The sequence below is a fragment of the Lampris incognitus genome, chromosome 20, assembly GCF_029633865.1.
Source record: "Lampris incognitus isolate fLamInc1 chromosome 20, fLamInc1.hap2, whole genome shotgun sequence".
In the NCBI taxonomy this organism is placed as follows: domain Eukaryota; kingdom Metazoa; phylum Chordata; class Actinopteri; order Lampriformes; family Lampridae; genus Lampris; species Lampris incognitus.
In genome coordinates this window covers 1034820-1057375 of record NC_079230.1, presented here as the reverse complement: position 1 = coordinate 1057375, position 22556 = coordinate 1034820, and the positions used below count along the sequence as shown (strand labels likewise).

Genomic DNA, 22556 nt, shown 5'->3' with positions numbered 1-22556 from the left:
TCTAGCTGTTCCATATACAGTTCATACTAATATATCTTTCCTCCTTTGTCTAGATGTTCCATTTACAGTTCAAACTAACACATCTTTCTTCCTCTCTCTAACTGTTCCATTTACCGTTCATGCTAACACGTCTTTCCTCGTCTCCTACCTGTTCCATATAATGTTCATATTAACACATCTTTCTTCCTCTCTCTAGCTGTTGCATATATAGTTCATGCTAACACATCTTTCTTCCTCTACTAGCTATTCCATATACAGTTCATACTAACAGATCTTTCCTCCTCTCTCTAGCTGTTCCATATACAGTTCATACTAACACATTTTTCTTCCTAGCTCTAGTTGTTCCATATAAAGTTCATACTAACACATCTTTCCTCCTCTCTCTAGCTGTTCCATATACAGTTCATACTAAAACATTTTTCTTGCTCTTTCTAGTTGTTCCATTTACAGTTCATACTAGCACGTCTTTCCTCCTCTCTCTAGCTGTTCCATATACAGTTCATACTAACACGTCTTTCCTCCTCTCTCTAGTTGTTTCGTTGACAGTTCATGCTAACACGTCTTTCCGCCCCTCTATAGCTGTTCCTTGTATATTCACATTAACACGTCTTTCTTCCTCTCTATAGCTGTTCCGTGTAAATTCACATTAACACGTCTTTCCTCCTCTCTCTAGCTGTTCCATATACAGTTCATGCTAACACGTCTTTCCTCCTCTCTCTAGCTGTTCCATATACAGTTTATAATAACACATCTTTCCTCCTCTGTGTAGCTGTTCCACAAACAATTCATACAAACACGTCTTTCCTCCTCTCTCCAGCTGTTCCATATACAGTTCAGTCGAACACGTCTTTCCTCCTCTCTCTAGCTGTTCCATATACAGTTCATACTAATATGTCTTTTCTCATTTGTCTAGTTGTTCCATTTACAGTTCAAACTAACATATCTTTCTTCCTCTCTCTAACTGTTCCATTTACCGTTCATGCTAACACGTCTTTCCGCGTCTCCTACCTGTTCCATATAATGTTCATATTAACACATCTTTCTTCCTCTCTCTAGCTGTTCCATATATAGTTCCTGCTAACACGTCTTTCTTCCTCTACTAGCTATTCCATATACAGTTCATACTAACACATTTTTCTTCCTCGCTCTAGTTGTTCCATTTACAGTTCATACTAACATGTCTTTCCTCCTCTCTCTAGTTGTTCCATATACAGTTTATTTTAACACGTCTTTCCTCCTCTCTCTAGTGGTTTCATATACAATTCATATGAACACATCTTTCTTCCTCTCTCTATTTTCCATTTTCAGTTCATACTAACACGTCTTTCCACCTCTCTCTACCGTTCCACATACAGTTCATACTAATATGGCTTTCCTCCTCTCTCTAGCTGTTCCATTTACAGTTCACACTAACACATCTTTCTTCCTCTCTCTAGCTGTTCCATTTACAGTTCATGCTAACACGTCTGTCCTCGTCTCTCTAGCTGTTCCATATACAGTTCATGCTAAGACATCTTTCTTCCTTTCCTAGCTGTTCCATAGCCAGTTCATACTAACACATCTTTCCTCCTCTCTCTGGCTGTTCCATATACCATTCATACTAACGTGTCTTTCTTCCTCTCTCTTGCTGTTCCTTATACAGTTCATACTAACACATCTTTCTTCTTCTCTCTAGCTGTTCCATATACAGTTCATACTAACACGTCTTTCCTCCTCTCTCTAGCTGTTCCATATACAGTTCATGCTAACACGTCTTTCCTCCTCTCTCCAGCTGTTCCATATACAGTTCAGTCGAACACGTCTTTCCTCCTCTCTCTAGCTGTTCCATATACAGTTCATACTAATATATCTTTCCTCCTTTGTCTAGATGTTCCATTTACAGTTCACACTAACACATCTTTCTTCCTCTCTCTAACTGTTCCATTTACCGTTCATGCTAACACGTCTTTCCTCGTCTCCTACCTGTTCCATATAATGTTCATATTAACACATCTTTCTTCCTCTCTCTAGCTGTTCCATATATAGTTCATGCTAACACATCTTTCTTCCTCTACTAGCTATTCCATATACAGTTCATACTAACACATCTTTCCTCCTCTCTCTAGCTGTTCCATATACAGTTCATACTAACACATTTTTCTTCCTAGCTCTAGTTGTTCCATATAAAGTTCATACTAACACGTATTTCCTCCTCTCTCTGGCTGTTCCATATACAGTTCATACTAACATGTCTTTCTGCCTCTCTATAGCTGTTCCGTGTATATTCACATTAACACGTCGTTCCTCCTCTGTCTAGCTGTTCCACATACAATTCATACAAACTAGTCTTTCCTCCTCTCTCCAGCTGTTCCATATACAGTTCAGATGAACACGTGTTTTCTCCTCTCTAGCTGTTGCATATACAGTTCATACTAACACGTCTTTCCTCCTCTCTCTAGTTGTTCCATTTACAGTTCACACTAACACATCTTTCTTCCAATCTCTAGCTGTTCCGTATACAGTTCATACTAACTCGTCTTTCCTCCTCTCTCTAGCTGTTCTGTATACAGTTCATACTAACATGTCTTTCCTCCTCTCTCTAGCTGTTCTGTGTATATTCACATTAACACGTCTTTCCTCCTCTCTCTAGTTGTTTCATATACAGTTCAGATGAACATGTCTGTCCTCTTCTCTCTAGTTGTTCCATATACAGTTCATACTAACGTCTTTCCTCCTCTCTCTAGTTGTTCCATTTACAGTTCACACTAACACGTCTTTCTTCCTCTCTCTAGCTGTTCCATTTACAGTTCATACTAACACATCTTTCTTCGTCTCTCTAGCTGTTCCATATACAGTTCATACTAACACGTCGTTCCTCCCCTCTCTAGTTGTTCCATTTACAGTTCACACTAACACGTCTTTCCTCCTCTCTCTGGCTGTTCCATATACAGTTCATACTAACATGTCTTTCTGCCTCTCTATAGCTGTTCCGTGTATATTCACATTAACACGTCGTTCCTCCTCTGTCTAGCTGTTCCACATACATTTCATACAAACTAGTCTTTCCTCCTCTCTCCAGCTGTTCCATATACAGTTCAGATGAACATGTCTGTCCTCTTCTCTCTAGTTGTTCCATATACAGTTCATACTAACGTCTTTCCTCCTCTCTCTAGTTATTCCATTTACAGTTCACACTAACACATCTTTCTTCCTATCTCTAGCTGTTCCATATACAGTTCATACTGACACATCTTTCCTCCTCTCTCTAGGTGTTCCATATACAGTTCATACTAACACGTCTTTCCTCCTCTCTCGTCGTTCCATATACAGATTCATACTAACATGTCTTTCCTTCTCTCTAGCTGTTCCATGTATAGTTCATGCTAACACGTATTTCCTCCTCTCTCTAGTTGTTTCATATACATTTCATACGAACACGTCTTTCCTCCTCTCTCTAGCTGTTCCATATACAGTTCATACTAACACATCTTTCCACCTCTCTCTAGTTGTTTCATATACAGTTCATGCTAACACGTCTTTCCTCCTCTCTCTAGCTATTCCAAATGCAGTTCATACTAACAGGTCTTTCCCCCTCTCTCTAGTTGTTTCATATACAGTTCATACTAACACGTATTTCTTCCTCTCTCTAGCTATTCCATATACAGTTCGTACTAACACATCTTTCTTCCTCTCTCTAGCTGTTCCATATACATGTCATACGAACATGTCTTTCCTCCTCTCTCTATCTGTTCCATATACAGTTCATACTAACATACCTTTCCTCCTCTCTAGCTGTTCCATATACAGTTCACACTAACACAACTTTCTTCCTCTCTCTAGTTTTTCCATTTACAGTTCACACTAACACAACTTTCTTCTTCTCTCTAGATGTTCCATATACAGTTCATACTAACACGTCTTTCCTCTTCTCTCTAGTTGTTCCATATACATTTCAAACTAACACGTCTATCCTCTTCTCTCTAGTTGTTCCATATACAGTTCATGCTAAGACGTCTTTCCTCATCTCCTAGCTGCTCCATATACAGTTCATATTAACACACCTTTCCTCCTCTCTCTAGCTGTTCCATATACAGTTCATACTAGCATGTCTTTCTTCTCTCTCTAGCTGTTCCTTATACAGTTCATACTAACACGTCTCTCGTCATCTCTCTAGTTGTTCCATATACAGTTCATACTAACACGTCTCTCGTCCTCTCTTTAGTTGTTCCATATACAGTTCATACTAACACGTCTTTCCTCCTCTGTCTGGCTGTTCCATATACAGTTCATACTAACACATCTTTCCTCCTCTCTCTGGCTTTTCCACATACAGTTCATACTAAGACGTCTATCCTCCTCTCTCTAGCTGTTCCATATACAGTTTATAATAACACGTCTTTCCTCTTCTGTCTAGCTGTTCCACATACAATTCATACAAACACGTCTTTCCTCCTCTCTCTAGTTGTTCCATATACAGTTCATACTAACACATCTTTCCTCCTCTCTCTAGCTGTTCCATATCAGTTCACACTGGCAAGTCTTTCTTCCTCTCTCTAGCTGTTCCATATACAGTTCATTCTGGCACGTCTTTCGTCCTCTCTCTAGTTGTGTCATATACAGTTCACACGAACACATCTTTCCTCCTCTCTCTAGATGTTCCATATACAGTTCATAATAACGTGTCTTTCCTCCTCTCTCTAGCGGTTCCATATACAGTTCATACTAACATGTCTTTTCTCCTTTGTCTAGTTATTCCATATACAGTTCATACTAAGACATCTTTCCTCCTCTCTCTAGCTGTTCCATATACAGTTCATACTAACACGTCTTTCGTCCTCTCCTAGCTGTTCCATATACAGTTCATACTAACAGATCTTTCCTCCTCTCTCTATCTGTTCCATATACAGTTCCTACTAGCATGTCTTTCTTCCTCTCTCTAGCTGTTCCATATACAGTTCATACTAACACGTCTTTCCTTCTCTCTCTAGTTATTCCATATACAGTTCATACTAACACATCTTTCCTCCTCTCTCTTGCTTTTCCATATACAGTTCATGCAAACACGTCTTTCTTCCTCTCTCTAGCTGTTCCATATACAGTTTATAATAACACATCTTTCCTCTTCTGTTTAAATGTTCCACATACAATTCATACAAACACGTCTTTCCTCTTCTCTCTAGTTGTTCCATTTACAGTTCACACTAACACATGTATCGTCCTGTCTCTAGCTGTTGCGTATACAGTCAAAATAACACGTCTTTCCTCCTCTCTCTAGTTGTTCCATATACAGTTCATGCTAACACGTATTTCCTCCTCTCTCTAGTTGTTTCATAGACACTTCATACAAACACTTCTTTCCTACTCTCTCTAGTTGTTCCATATACAGTTCATACTAAGACGTCTTTCCTCCTCTCTCTAGCTGTTCCATATACAGTTCATACTAACACGTCTTTCCTCCTCTCTCTCCTTGTTCCATTTCCAGTTCTTACTAAAACATCTTTCTTCCTTTCTCTAGCTGTTCCATATACAGTTCATACTAACACCTCTTTCCTCCTCTCTCTTGCTGTTCCATATACAGATCATACTAACACGTCTTTCCTCCTCTCTAGCTGTTCCATATACAGTTCATACTAACATCTCTTTCTTCCTCTCTGTACCTGTTCCTTATACAGTTCATACTAACACATCTTTCCTTCTCTCTAGTTGTTACTTATACAGTTCATGCTAACACGTCTTTCCTCCTCTCTCTCCTTGTGCCATTTGCAGTTCTTACTAAAACATCTTTCTTCCTTTCTCTAGCTGTTCCATATACAGTTCATACTAACACCTCTTTCCTCCTCTCGCTTGCTGTTCCATATACAGATCATACTAACACGTCTTTCCTCCTCTCTAGCTGTTCCATATACAGTTCATACTAACATCTCTTTTTTCCTCTCTGTACCTGTTCCTTATACAGTTCATACTAACACATCTTTCCTCCTATCTCTAGCTGTTCCATATACAGTTCCTGCTAACACGTCTTTCCTCCTCTCTCTAGCTGCTCCATATACAGTTTATAATAACACGTTTTTCCTCTTCTGTCTACCTGTTCCACATACAATTCATACAAACACGTCTTTCCTCCTCTCTCTAATTCTTCCATTTACAGTTCACACTAACACATCTTTCTTCCTCTCTCTAGCTGTTCTATATACAGTTCATACTAACATGTCTCTCGTCCTCTCTCTAGTTGTTCCATATACAGTTAATACTAACACATCTTTCCTCCTCTAGCTGTTCCATGGACAGCTCATACAAAATCGTAATTCGTCCTGTCTCTAGTTGTTCCATATCCACTTGATACAAACACGTCTTTCCTCCTCTCTCTAGTTGTTCCATATACAGCTCATAATAAACACGTCTTTCCTCCTCTCTCTAGCTGTTCCATTTACAGTTCATACTAACACGTCTATTCCAACTCTCTCTAGTTGTGTCATATACAGTTCATACGAACACGTCTTTCCTCCTCTCTCTAGTTATTCCACATACAGTTCACACTAACACATTTTTCCTCCTCTCTCTAGATGTTCCATATACAGTGCATAATAACGTCTTTCCTCCTCTCTCTAGTTGTTCCATTTACAGTTCATACTAACACATCTTTCTTCCTCTCTCTAGCTGTTCCATATACAGTTCATACTAACACGTCGTTCCTCCTCTCTCTAGTTATTCCATTTACAGTTCACACTAACACATCTTTCTTCCTATCTCTAGCTGTTCCATATACAGTTCATACTGACACATCTTTCCTCCTCTCTCTAGGTGTTCCATATACAGTTCATACTAACACGTCTTTCCTCCTCTCTCGGTGTTCCATGTACAGATTCATACTAACATGTCTTTCCTTCTCTCTAGCTGTTCCATGTATAGTTCATGCTAACACGTATTTCCTCCTCTCTCTAGTTGTTTCATATACATTTCATACGAACACGTCTTTCCTCCTCTCTCTAGCTGTTCCATATACAGTTCATACTAACACATCTTTCCACCTCCCTCTAGTTGTTTCATATACAGTTCATGCTAACACGTCTTTCCTCCTCTCTCTAGCTATTCCAAATGCAGTTCATACTAACAGGTCTTTCCCCCTCTCTCTAGTTGTTTCATATACAGTTCATACTAACACGTATTTCTTCCTCTCTCTAGCTATTCCATATACAGTTCGTACTAACACATTTTTCCTCCTCTCTCTAGATGTTCCATATACAGTTCATAATAACGTGCCTTTCCTCCTCTCTCTAGCGGTTCCATATACAGTTCATACTAACATGTCTTTCCTCCTTTTTCTAGTTATTCCATATAATGTTCATACTATGACATCTTTCCTCCTCTCTCTAGCTGTTCCATATACGGTTCATACTAACACATCTTTCCTCCTCTCTCTATCTGTTCCATATACAGTTCATACTAACATGTCTTTCCTCCTCTCTCAAGTTGTTCCATTTACAGTTCACACTAACACAACTTTCTTCCTCTCTCTAGCTGTTCCATATACAGTTCATACTAACACGTCTTTCCTCCTCTCTCTAGTTATTCCATATACAGTTCATACTAACACATCTTTCCTCCTCTCTCTAGCTTTTCCATATACAGTTCATGCTAACACGTCTTTCCTCCTCTCTCTAGCTGTTCCATATACAGTTTATAATAACACATCTTTCCTCTTCTGTCTAGCTGTTCCACATACAATTCATACAAACACGTCTTTCCTCTTCTCTCTAGCTGTTCCATTTACAGTTCACACTAACACATCTTTCGTCCTCTCTCTAGCTGTTGCATATACAGTCAAACTAACACGTCTTTCCTCTTCTCTCTAGTTGTTCCATTTACAGTTCACACTAACACAACTTTCTTCCTCTCTCTAGTTGTTCCTTATAAAGTTCATACTAACACGTCTTTCGTCTTCTCTCTAGTTATTCCATATACAGTTCATGCTAACACGTCTTTCCTCTTCTCTCTACTTGTTCCATTTCCGGTTCTTACTAAAACATCTTTCTTCCTCTCTCTAGCTGTTCCATATACAGATCATACTAACACCTCTTTCCTCCTCACTCTAGTTGTTTCATTTACAGTTCATACTAACACGTCTTTCCTCCTCTCTCTTGCTGTTCCATATACAGATCATACTAACACCTCTTTCCTCCTCACTCTAGTTGTTTCATTTACAGTTCATGCTAACACGTCTTTCCGCCTCTCTATAGCTGTTCCTTGTATATTCACATTAACACGTCTTTCCTCCTCTGTGTAGCTGTTCCACATACAATTCATACAAACACGTCTTTCCTCCTCTCTCCAGCTGTTCCATATACATTTCAGATGAACACGTCTTTCCTCTTCTCTCTAGCTGTTGCATATACAGTTCATACTAATATATCTTTCCTCCTTTGTCTAGTTGTTCCATTTACAGTTCACACTAACACATCTTTCTTCCTATCTCTAGCTGTTCCGTATACAGTTCATACTAACACGTCTTTCCTCCTCTCTCTAGCTGTTCCATATACAGTTCATGCTAACACGTCTTTCCTCATCTCTATAGCTGTTCCATATACAGTTCATACTAACATGTCTTTCCTCTTCTCTCTAGTTGTTCCATATACAGTTCAAACTAACACGTCTATCCTCTTCTCTCTAGCTGTTCCATATACAGTTCATACTAACACGTCTTTCCTCCTCTCTCTTGCTGTTCCATATACAGTTCATACTAAAAAGTCTTTCCTCCTCTCTCTAGCTGTTACATATACAGTTCATACTAACACGTCTTTCCTCCTCTCTCTAGTTGTTCCATATACAGTTCATACTAACATGTCTTTCCTCCTCTCTCTAGCTGTTCCATTTACAGTTCACACTAACACATCTTTCTTCCTCTCTCTAGCTGTTCCATATACAGTTCATACTAACATCTCTTTCTTCCTGTCTGTAGCTGTTCCTTATACAGTTCATACTAACACGTCTTTCCTCCTCTCTCTAATTATTTCATATACAGTTCATGATAACACGTCTTTCCTCTTCTGTCTAGCGGTTCCACATACAATTCATACAAACACGTCTTTCCTCCTCTCTCTAGTTGTTCCATTTACAGTTCACACTAACACATCTTTCTTCCTCTCTCTAGCTGTTGCAAATACAGTCAAACTAACACGTCTTTCCTCCTCCCTCTAGCTGTTCCATATATAGTTCATACTAACACGTCTTTCCTCCTCTCTCAATTCTGTTCCATATACAGTTCACGCTAACACGTCTTTCCTCCTCTCCCTAGTTGTTTCATATACATTTCATACGAACACGTCTTTCCTCCTTTCTCTAGTTGTTCCAGAAACAGTTCGTACAAACACATCTTTCCTCCTCTCTCTAGCCATTCCATATACAGTTCATAATGGCATGTCTTTCTTCTTCTCTCTAGCTGTTCCATATACAGTTCATACTAACACATCTTTCGTCCTCTCTCTAGCGGTTCCATATACAGTTCATACTAACATGTCTTTCCTCCTTTGTCTAGTTACTCCATATACTGTTCATACTAAGACATCTTTCCTCCTGTCTCCAGCTTTTCCATATACAGTACATACGAACACGTCTTTCCTCCTTTGTCTAGTTATTCCATATACTGTTCATACTAAGAGATCTTTCCTCCTCTCTCTAGTTGTTCCATTTACAGTTCACACTAACACGTCTTTCCTCGACTCTCTAGCTGTTCCATATACAGATCATACTAACACGTCTTTCCTCCTCTCTCTAGTTGTTTCATTTACAGTTCATTTTAACACGTCTTTCCGCCTCTCTATAGCTGTTCCTTGTATATTCACATTAACACGTCTTTCCTCTTCTGTGTAGCGGTTCCACATACAATTCATACAAACACGTCTTTCCTCCTCTCTCTAGTTGTTCCTTTTACAGTTCAGACTAACACATCTTTCTTCCTCTCTCTAGCTGTTGCAAATACAGTCAAACTAACACGTCTTTCCTCCTCTCTCTAGCTGTTCCATATACAGTTCATACTAACATGTCTGTCCTCCTCTCTCAATTCTGTTCTATATAAAGTTCATACTAACATGTCTTTCCTCCTCTCTCAATTCTGTTCCATATACAGTTCACACTAACTCATCTTTCTTCCTCTCTCTAGCTGTTGCATATACAGTCAAACTAACACGTCTATCCTCTTCTCTCTAGCTGTTCCATATACAGTTCATGCTAACATGTCTTTCTTCATCTCCTAGCTGTTACATATACAGTTCATACTAACATCTCTTTCTTCTTCTCTGTAGCTTTTCCTTATACATTTCATACTAACACATCTTTCCTCCTCTCTCTAGTTATTCCATATACAGTTCATACTAACACATCTTTCCTCCTCTTTCCAGCTTTTCCATATACAGTTCATGCTAACACGTCTTTCCTCCTCTCTCTAGCTGTTCCATATACAGTTTATAATAACATGTCTTTCCTCTTCTCTCTCTATCTGTTCCACATACAATTCATACAAACACGTCTTTCCTCCTCTCTCTAGTTGTTCCATTTACAGTTCACACTAACACATCTTTCTTCCTCTCTCTAGCTTTTCCATATACAGTTCATACTAACATGTCTTTCCTCTTCCCTCTAGTTGTTCCATATACAGTTCATACTAACACGTCTTTCCTCCTCTCTCTAGTTATTCCATATACAGTTCATACTAACACATCTTTCCTCCTCTCTCTAGCTTTTCCATATACAGTTCATGCTAACACGTCTTTCCGCCTCTCTCTAGCTGTTCCATATACAGTTTATAATAACACATCTTTCCTCTTCTGTCTACTTGTTCCACATACAATTCATACAAATACGTCTTTCCTCCTCTCTCTAGTTGTTCCATTTAGAGTTCACACTAACTCATCTTTCTTCCTCTCTCTAGCTATTGCATATACAGTAAAACTAACACGTCTTTCCTCCTCTCTCTAGCTGTTCCATATACAGTTCATACTAACACGTCTTTCCTCCTCTCCCTAGTTGTTTCATATACATTTGATACGAACACGTCTTTCCTCCTCTCTCTAGTTGTTCCATTTAGAGTTCACACTAACTCATCTTTCTTCCTCTCTCTAGCTGTTGCATATACAGTTCATACTAACATGTCTTTCTTCCTCTCTCTAGCTGTTCCATATACAGTTCATACTAACATCTCTTTCTTCCTCTCTGTAGATGTTCCTTATACAGTTCATATTAACACGTCTTTCCTCCTCTCTCTAGTTATTTCATATACAGTTCATGCTAACACGTCTTTCCTCCTCTCTCTAGCTGTTCCATATACAGTTTATAATAACACGTCTTTCCTCTTCTGTCTAGCGGTTCCACATACAATTCATACAAAAACGTCTTTCCTCCTCTCTCTAGTTGTTCCATTTACAGTTCAGACTAACTCATCTTTCTTCCTCTCTCTAGCTGTTGCAAATACAGTCAAACTAACACGTCTTTCCTCCTCTCTCAATTCTGTTCCATATACAGTCATACTAACACATCTTTCCTCCTCTCTCTAGCTGTTCCATATACAGTTCATGCTAACATGTCTTTCCTCCTCTCCCTAGTTGTTTCATATACATTTCATACGAACACGTCTTTCCTCCTCTCTCTAGTTGTTCCAGAAACAGTTCGTACAAACACATCTTTCCTCCTCTCTCTAGCCGTTCCATATACAGTTCATAATGGCATGTCTTTGTTCTTCTCTCTAGCTGTTCCATATACAGTTCATACTAACACGTCTTTCGTCCTCTCTCTAGTTGTGTCATATACAGTTCATACGAACACGTCTTTCCTCCTCTCTCTAGTGATTCCATATACAGTTGCTAATAACGTGTCTTTCCTCCTCTCTCTAGCGGTTCCATATACAGTTCATACTACCATGTCTTTCCTCCTTTGTCTAGTTATTCCATATACTGTTCATACTAAGACATCTTTCCTCCTCTCCTTAGCTGTTCCATATACAGTTCATACGAACACATCTTTCCTCCTTTGTCTAGTTATTCCATATACTGTTCATACTAAGACATCTTTCATCCTCTCTCTAGCTGTTCCATATACAGTTCATACGAACACGTCTTTCCTCCTTTGTCTAGTTATTCCATATACTGTTCATACTAACACGTCTTTCTTCCTCTCTCTAGCTGTTCCATATACTGTTCATACTAAGACATCTTTCATCCTCTCTCTAGCTGTTCCATATACAGTTCATACTAACATGTCTTTCCTCTTTTGTCTAGTTGTTCCATTTACAGTTCATACTAACACATCCTTCTCCCTCTCTCTAGCTGTTCCATATACAGTTCATACTAACACGTCTTTCCTCCTCTCTCAAGCTGTTCCATGGACAGTTCATACTAACACGTCTTTCTTCCTCTGCTAGCTGTTCCATATACAGTTCATACTAACACATCTTTCCTCCTCTCTCTAGCTGTTCCATATACAGTTCATACTAACATTTCTTTCCTCCTTTGTCTAGTTGTTCCATTTACAGTTCATACTAACACGTCTTTCTTCCTCTCTCTAGCGTTTCCATATACAGTTCATACTAAGACGTCTTTCCTCCTCTCTCTAGCTGTTCCATATACAGTTCATATTAACACGTCTTTCCTCCTCTCTCTAGTTGTTCCATTTACAGTTCATACTAACACATCTTTCTTCCTCTCTCTAGCTGTCTATATATAGTTCATACTAACATGTCTTTCTTCCTCTCTGTAGCTGTTCCTTATACAGTTCATACTTCCTCTCTCTAGCTGTTCCATTTACAGTTCATACTAACACGTCTTTCCTCTCTCTAGCTGTTCCATGGACAGTTCATACAAAATTGCAATTCCTCTAAACATGTATTTCCTGCACTCTCTAGTTGTTCCATTTACAGTTCACACTAACACATTTTTCTTCTTCTCTCTAGCTGTTCCATATACAGTTCATACTAACACGTCTTTCTTCCTCTATCTAGTTGTTCCATATACAGTTCATACTAACTCGTCTTTCTTCTTCTCTCTGGCTGTTCCATATACAGTTCATACTCACACGTCTTTCTTCCTCTCTCTAGTTCCATATACACTTCATACTAACATGTCTTTCCCCCTCTCTCTGGCTGTTCCATTTACAGCTCATACTAACACGTCTTTCTTCCTCTCTCTAGTTGGTCCATATACAGCTCATACTAACACGTCTTTCTTCCTCTCTCTAGTTGTTCCATATACAGTTCATACTAATACGTCTTTCTTCCTCTCTCTAGATGTTCCATATACAGCTCATACTAACACGTCTTTCTTCCTCTCTCTAGTTGTTCCATATACAGTTCATACTAACACGTCTTTCTTCCTCTCTCTAGATGTTCCTTATACAGCTCAAACTAACACATCTTTCTTCCTCTCTCTAGTTGTTCCATATACAGTTCATACTAACACGTCTTTCTTCCTCTCTCTAGATGTTCCATATACAGCTCAAACTAATACATCTTTCTTCCTCTCTCTAGCTGTTGCAAATACAGTCAAACTAACATGTCTTTCCTCCTCTCTCTAGCTGTTCCATATACAGTTCATGCTAACACGTGTTTCCTCCTCTCCCTAGTTGTTTCATATACATTTCATACGAACACGTCTTTCCTCCTCTCTCTAGCTGTTCCATATACAGTTCATGCTAACACGTGTTTCCTCCTTTCCCTAGTTTTTTCATATACATTTCATACGAACACGTCCTTCCTCCTCTCTCTAGTTGTTCCATATACAATTCATACTAACACATATTTCCACCCCTCTCTAGCTATTCCAAATACAGTTCATACTAACAGGTCTTTCCTCCTCTCTCTAGTTGTTCCATATACAGGTAATACTAACACATCTTTCCTCCTCTCGCTGTTCCATGGACAGTTCACACTAACACATCTTCCTTCCTCTCTCTAGCTGTTCCATATACAGTTCATACTAACATCTCTTTCTTCCTCTCTATAGCTGTTCCATATACACTTGATACAAACACGTCTTTCCTCCTCTCTCTAGTTGTTCCATATACAATTCATACTAACACGTCTTTCTTCCTCTCTCTAGCTGTTCCATATACAGTTCATACTAACACATCTTTCTTTCTCTCTCTAGATGTTCTATATACAGTTCATAATAACGTGTCTTTCCTTCTCTCTCTAGCTGTTCCATATACAGTTCATACTAACATGTCTTTCCTCCTTTGTCTAGTTGTTCCATTTACAGTTCATACTAACACATCCTTCTCCCTCTCTCTAGCTGTTCCATATACAGTTCATACTAACACGTCTTTCCTCCTCTCTCAAGCTGTTCCATGGACAGTTCATACTAACACGTCTTTCTTCCTCTGCTAGCTGTTCCATATACAGTTCATACTAACACATCTTTCCTCCTCTCTCTAGCTGTTCCATATACAGTTCATACTAACATTTCTTTCCTCCTTTGTCTAGTTGTTCCATTTACAGTTCATACTAACACATCTTTCTTCCTCTCTCTAGCTGTTCCATATACAGTTCATACTAAGACGTCTTTCCTCCTCTCTCTAGCTGTTCCATATACAGTTCATATTAACACGTCTTTCCTCCTCTCTCTAGTTGTTCCATTTACAGTTCATACTAACACATCTTTCTTCCTCTCTCTAGCTGTCCATATACAGTTCATACTAACATGTCTTTCTTCCTCTCTGTAGCGGTTCCTTATACAGTTCATACTTCCTCTCTCTAGCTGTTCCATTTACAGTTCATACTAACACGTCTTTCCTCTCTCTAGCTGTTCCATGGACAGTTCATACAAAATTGCAATTCCTCTAAACATGTATTTCCTGCACTCTCTAGTTGTTCCATTTACAGTTCACACTAACACATTTTTCTTCTTCTCTCTAGCTGTTCCATATACAGTTCATACTAACACGTCTTTCTTCCTCTATCTAGTTGTTCCATATACAGTTCATACTAACTCGTCTTTCTTCTTCTCTCTGGCTGTTCCATATACAGTTCATACTCACACGTCTTTCTTCCTCTCTCTAGTTCCATATATACTTCATACTAACATGTCTTTCCCCCTCTCTCTGGCTGTTCCATTTACAGCTCATACTAACACGTCTTTCTTCCTCTCTCTAGTTGGTCCATATACAGCTCATACTAACACGTCTTTCTTCCTCTCTCTAGTTGTTCCATATACAGTTCATACTAATACGTCTTTCTTCCTCTCTCTAGCTGTTCCATATACAGTTCATACTAACACGTCTTTCTTCCTCTCTCTAGATGTTCCATATACAGCTCATACTAACACGTCTTTCTTCCTCTCTCTAGTTGTTCCATATACAGTTCATACTAACACGTCTTTCTTCTTCTCTCTAGATGTTCCTTATACAGCTCAAACTAACACATCTTTCTTCCTCTCTCTAGTTGTTCCATATACAGTTCATACTAACACGTCTTTCTTCCTCTCTCTAGATGTTCCATATACAGCTCAAACTAACACATCTTTCTTCCTCTCTCTAGTTGTTCCATTTTCAGTTCACACTAACACAACTTTCTTCCTCTCTCTAGCTGTTCCATATACAGTTCATACTAACATGTCTTTCCTCTTCACTCTAGCTGTTCCATATACACTTCATATTAACATGTCTTTCTTGCTCTCTCTAGTTCCATATACACTTCATACTAACACGTCTTTCTTCCTCTCTCTAGGTTTTCTATATACAGCTCATACTAACACGTCTTTCTTCGTCTCTCTAGTTGTTCCATATACAGTTCATACTAACACGTGTTTCTTCCTCTCTCTAGCTGTTCCATATACAGCTCATACTAACCCGTCTTTCTTCCTCTCTCTAGTTGTTCCATATACAGTTCATACCAACACATCTTTCTTCCTCTCTCTAGTTGTTCCATATACACTTCATACTAACACGTCTTTCTTCCTCTCTGTAGTTGTTCCATATACAGCTCATACTAACCCGTCTTTCTTTCTCTCTCTAGTTGTTCCATATACAGCTCATACTAACCCGTCTTTCTTTCTCTCTTTAGTTGTTTCATATAGACTTTGGTCATTTTTTGGACCATAAGAAGAAGAAGTTTGGTTATAAAAGAGAGAGGGTGCCCTTCGTCCTCACTCAGGACTTCCTCATGGTCATCAGCAAAGGAGTCCAGGAGTGTAGCAAAACCAAGGAGTTTCAGAGGTCTGACACAGATACACACACACACACACACACACACACACACACACACACACACACACACACACACACACACACTCACATACATGTACAGATGAACATCTAGAATGACCTGGCTGAGCACCTCGCTATCTCTCTGTGTGCATGCGCACGTCTGTGCATGTGTGTGCGTATGTGCGCGCGCGTGCGTGTGTGTGTGTGTGTGTGTGTGTGTGTGTGTGTTTAGGTTTCAGGAGATGTGTTATAAGGCATACTTGGCGATCCGGCAGCATGCCAGCTTGTTCATCAATCTCTTCTCTCTGCTGCTGGGCTGTGGGATGCCTGAACTCCAGAGCTTTGATGACATCGCCTACCTGAGGAAAACCCTGGCCCTGGGTAATGACTGACACACACGCTTACTTCCTGGTTGTCCATCGTATCCACCCTGATCCTGGGTAATGACTGACACACACGCTGACTTCCTGGTTGTCCATCGTATCCACCCTGATCCTGGGTAATGACTGACACACACGCTTACTTCCTGGTTGTCCATCGTATCCCCCCTGGTCCTGGGTAATGACTGACACACACGCTTACTTCCTGGTTGTCCATCGTATCCACCCTGATCCTGGGTAATGACTGACACACACACTGACTTCCTTGTTGTCCATCGTATCCACCCTGGTCCTGGGTAATGACTGACACACACGCTTACTTCCTGGTTGTCCATCGTATCCACCCTGGTCCTGGGTAATGACTGACACACACGCTTACTTCCTGGTTGTCCATCGTATCCACCCTGATCCTGGGTAATGACTGACACACACGCTGACTTCCTGGTTGTCCATCGTATCCACCCTGATCCTGGGTAATGACTGACACACACGCTTACTTCCTGGTTGTCCATCGTATCCCCCTGGTCCTGGGTAATGACTGACACACACGCTTACTTCCTGGTTGTCCATCGTATCCCCCCTGGTCCTGGGTAATGACTGACACACACACTGACTTCCTTGTTGTCCATCGTATCCACCCTGGTCCTGGGTAATGACTGATACACACACACACTGACTTCCTGGTTGTCCATCGTATCCACCTTGGTCCTGGGTAATGACTGACACACACACTGACTTCCTTGTTGTCCATCGTATCCCCCCTGGTCCTGGGTAATGACTGACACACACACTGACTTCCTTGTTGTCCATCGTATCCACCCTGGTCCTGGGTAATGACTGATACACACACACACTGACTTCCTGGTTGTCCATCGTATCCACCTTGGTCCTGGGTAATGACTGACACACACACTGACTTCCTTGTTGTCCATCGTATCCACCCTGGTCCTGGGTAATGACTGATACACACACACACACTGACTTCCTGGTTGTCCATCGTGTCCACCCTGGTCCTGGGTAATGACTGACACACACACTGACTTCCTGGTTGTCCATCGTATCCCCCCTGGTCCTGGGTAATGACTGACACACACACTGACTTCCTGGTTGTCCATCGTGTCCACCCTGGTCCTGGGTAATGACTGACACACACACTGACTTCCTGGTTGTCCATCGTGTCCACCCTGGTCCTGGGTAATGACTGACACACACACTGACTTCCTGGTTGTCCATCGTATCCCCCTTGGTCCTGGGTAATGACTGACACACACACTGACTTCCTGGTTGTCCATCGTATCCCCCTTGGTCCTGGGTAATGACTGACACACACACTGACTTCCTGGTTGTCCATCGTGTCCACCCTGGTCCTGGGTAATGACTGACACACACACTGACTTCCTGGTTGTCCATCGTGTCCACCCTGGTCCTGGGTAATGACTGACACACACACTGACTTCCTGGTTGTCCATCGTGTCCACCCTGGTCCTGGGTAATGACTGACACACACACTGACTTCCTGGTTGCCCATCGTATCCACCCTGGTCCTGGGTAATGACTGATACACACACTGACTTCCTGGTTGCCCATCGTATCCCCCTTGGTCCTGGGTAATGACTGACACACACACTGACTTCCTGGTTGCCCATCGTATCCCCCCTGGCCCTGGGTAATGACTGACACACACACTGACTTCCTGGTTGCCCATCGTATCCGATGACGACCATCTTCTCCCCAACTTGTGAGTCCTTTGGTGGCTGAATATTTTGATCCTGGATGCAGAGTTGTTGTTGCAGACCGGGCATGTAAAACACACACACACACACACACACACACACACACACACACACACACACACACACACACACACACACACACACACACACACACACAACCTACCCACACCTACACACAACCTCATTTATCCCACAGAGACCATTCAGTTACATAACCAACCCACACACACACACACAACCTACCCACACACAAACACAACTTACCCACACATACACAACCTATCCACACATAAACAACCTACCCACACATACAGTCTACCCACACATACACAACCAACACACACATACACAATCTACCCACACATACACAGTCTACCCACACATACACAACCAACACAGACATACACAATCTACCCACACACCCACAACGTACCCACACATACACAACCTACCCACACATACATAACCTACCCACACATAAACAACCTACCCACACGTACACAATCTACCCACACATACACAACCTACCCACACATACACAATCTACCCACACCATACACAATCTACCTACACCATACACAACCTACCCACACATATACAACCTACCCACACCATACACAATCTACCCACACATACACAATCTACCCACACCATACACAATCTACCCACACATACACAACCTACCCACACCATACACAACCTACCCACACCATATACAATCTACCCACACATACACAACCTACCCACACATACACAATCTACCCACACCATACACAATCTACCCACACCATATACAATCTACCCACACATACACAACCTACCCACACATACACAATCTACCCACACCATACACAATCTACCCTCACATACACAATCTACCCACACCATACACAATCTACCCACACATACACAACCTACCCTCACATACACAATCTACCCACACATACACAATCTACCCACACATACACAATCTACCCTCACATACACAATCTACCCACACATACACAATCTACCCTCACATACACAACCTACCCACACATACACAATCTACCCACACCATACACAACCTACCCACACATACACAACCTACCCTCACATACACAATCTACCCACACATACACAACCTACCCACACCATACACAATCTACCCTCACATACACAATCTACCCACACCATACACAATCTACCCACACATACACACAACCTACCCTCACATACACAATCTACCCACACATACACAACATACCCTCACATACACAATCTACCCACACCATACACAATCTACCCACACCATACACAATCTACCCACACATACACAACCTACCCTCACATACACAATCTACCCACACATACACAACCTACCCTCACATACACAATCTACCCACACCATACACAATCTACCCACACATACACAACCTACCCACACCATACACAATCTACCCACACCATACACAATCTACCCACACATACACAACCTACCCACACCATACACAATCTACCCACACCATACACAATCTACCCACACATACACAATCTACCCACACCATACACAATCTACCCACACCATACACAATCTACCCACACATACACAACCTACCCACACCATACACAATCTACCCACACATACACAATCTACCCACACCATACACAATCTACCCACACATACACAACCTACCCACACCATACACAATCTACCCACACCATACACAATCTACCCACACATACACAATCTACCCACACCATACACAATCTACCCACACCATACACAATCTACCCTCACATACACAATCTACCCACACCATACACAATCTACCCTCACATACACAATCTACCCACACCATACACAATCTACCCACACATACACAATCTACCCTCACATACACAATCTACCCACACCATACACAATCTACCCACACATACACAACCTACCCACACCATACACAACCTACCCACACCATACACAATCTACCCTCACATACACAATCTACCCACACATACACAACCTACCCACACATACACAATCTACCCACACCATACAGAACTCACAGACAAGTGGCAGTCAGCGGTATGTCAGAGACAACACAGATCAGTACATGGGCAAGAGATGCACACTGGCCCAGTCGTGTGGCCATACATGCAGACTCACACGAGGACCAGGTGAAGGATAAAAATTCATCATCATCAGTTCTGTAACCTATGGAGGTGGTAGGAGCACAGCTGATGCCTCAACACGTTGGGTCATCATTGTGTGTCAGTAGGGGGAGTACCTGGTGGTCCCTACCTCCTCTGTGGGTATGCATGGCCGTTGGTTCACAGAGGAACTCATCCGCCCTTTGACAGGTTTTGTTCTTAGTCCTGCTGGGACTAAGAACCACACACCCTCCTCACAACAACCCAAGGGTTGAAGTGGGGGTGCCAGTTTAGTCACCGACGACCCGGCAGTTGGAGTTTAACGTCGTATCCAGGATGGATAAAAATTCACACAAGTTAAATGAATAAAAGAAGCATCCCAAGGTGCTTTGCACGTTACATTCCACCACTACATTCAGTGAACGTACAGGCCCACAAGCCATGTGACAAGCACACAAGGTATAAACCAACTGTTGTGGTTTAAAACAATATAAGGCATGTATGTAAAATGACTGCTCTCAGCATTTAACAGCCTGATAGCAGAGGGAATGAAGGACCCAGGATAGCGATTCGTTTTCCTAGGGGGCGCTGTATAGCACCAGCCTGAGGGCATTACTGTGAATTGACTGGACAGGACGTGGTCAGATTGGTAATAATTCCTTTTGCTTTGCGGGCCACACGTTTCTCCCAGAGGGGGCACAAGTCTCTCTGCTGGACTCTGGTTATCTTGGAGCAGACCTTCACCACACTGTGTAGGCTGTTCCTGTCCTTCACACACAACCCAGTAAACCAACAAATACAGGAACAAGTTACAAGACTTTCAGTAAATGACTGGTAGAAGATACATGAGATGGTGTTACACACATTAAAAGAGTTAAGTGAATTCTTTCTTGTCCACACTTGACAACCAAATCTGTGTTCACATCGAACTTGAGTTGGGCGTTTAACTGACAGTTTCCAATTGTCTGTCTGTCTGTCTGTCTGTCTGTCTGTCTGTCTGTCTGTCTGTCTGTCTGTCTGTCTGTCTGTCTGTCTGTAATACAGAAAAGTCTCAGCAGGAGGCGCTGGAGTACTTCACTAAGCAGATGAATGACGCTCATCACGGAGGCTGGAGCACCAAGATGGACTGGATCTTCCACACCATACGTCACATGCCCAACGACCACTGACACACACACACACACACACGCGCGCACACACACAAAAGTTTTAAATGCACTATGTAGGACTTTGTGATGGTGATGTTCAGGTGGTTGGAGTTGATAGTGATTGATATTGATTGATAGTGATTAATAGTGATTAATAGTGATGGATAGTGATTGATATTGATGGATGGTGATTGATAGTGATTGATAGTGATGGATAGTGATTAATAGTGATTAATAGTGATGGATAGTGATTGATATTGATGGATGGTGATTGATAGTGATTGATAGTGATGGATAGTGACTGTAGTTGTTGCAAAAAGACTGGGTGTGATTAGATAGCCATAGCACCATGAAGCTCAGGGTTAAAGGTTAAACGGATGCTGAGGATGCCAAATGCATGCTGGGTAGGATAAAGTATCTTGGGGTGAAGGTGTCTCAGATGTCTTCCTTGTGAACGCTACATATGCCAAGCCAGGCTGTGCCAGCTGACTGCAGCACTGCTGACACACCAAGCAACCTTTTTCAGGTGCTGATGACTGGGCTAGCTTTGTCACAACAGCTCAGCGGATACGAGAGGGAATTTGATTTGAGCTGCCAGCTTCATGGAAACCAGCAATATGAACACTCGGGTCAATGTGAGAGCAATAATCTGTGTTCACAGAAGGTGAATCAGGTCATGTGGACACAACGTTTACTGACAGAAACGTTTCATCACCATCTAAGTGACCTCTTCAGTCTCAGCTGACCGCAGGTACCCCACCCTTCTAACCAATACAGTGGCATAACGACCGGCTCGTTGTCCAACTAAACGTTGTGTCCAGATGAACTGATTCACCTTTCTGTGATTTCCTTACCTGCATCATTGAGCATGCATCAAGACAACAATATGCATTATGGGTAATGCTCATGGTCCAACAGACCAAAGCTAAAGATACCAGCTGTTCAGTTCAAGCACACAGCAGAGAGCGAGATCAAGAGATCAAGAGATCTGAATAAATTGT

General features: G+C 41.4%; 1 protein-coding gene across 2 annotated transcripts in view; it reads left to right on the top strand.

Moving 5' to 3' along the window:
• zgc:158659 (uncharacterized protein LOC791141 homolog) overlaps window positions 1-22556 on the top strand; it is a 249431-nt gene extending 226875 nt beyond the window's left edge. For both annotated transcript variants that reach the window (XM_056300257.1, XM_056300256.1), the window contains exons 26-28: window positions 16022-16173; window positions 16397-16545; window positions 21452-22556. In XM_056300257.1, the coding sequence (XP_056156232.1) occupies window positions 16022-16173; window positions 16397-16545; window positions 21452-21576 (426 nt within the window). In that variant the 3' untranslated portion in view covers window positions 21577-22556. The remainder of the gene's footprint in view (window positions 1-16021; window positions 16174-16396; window positions 16546-21451) is intronic.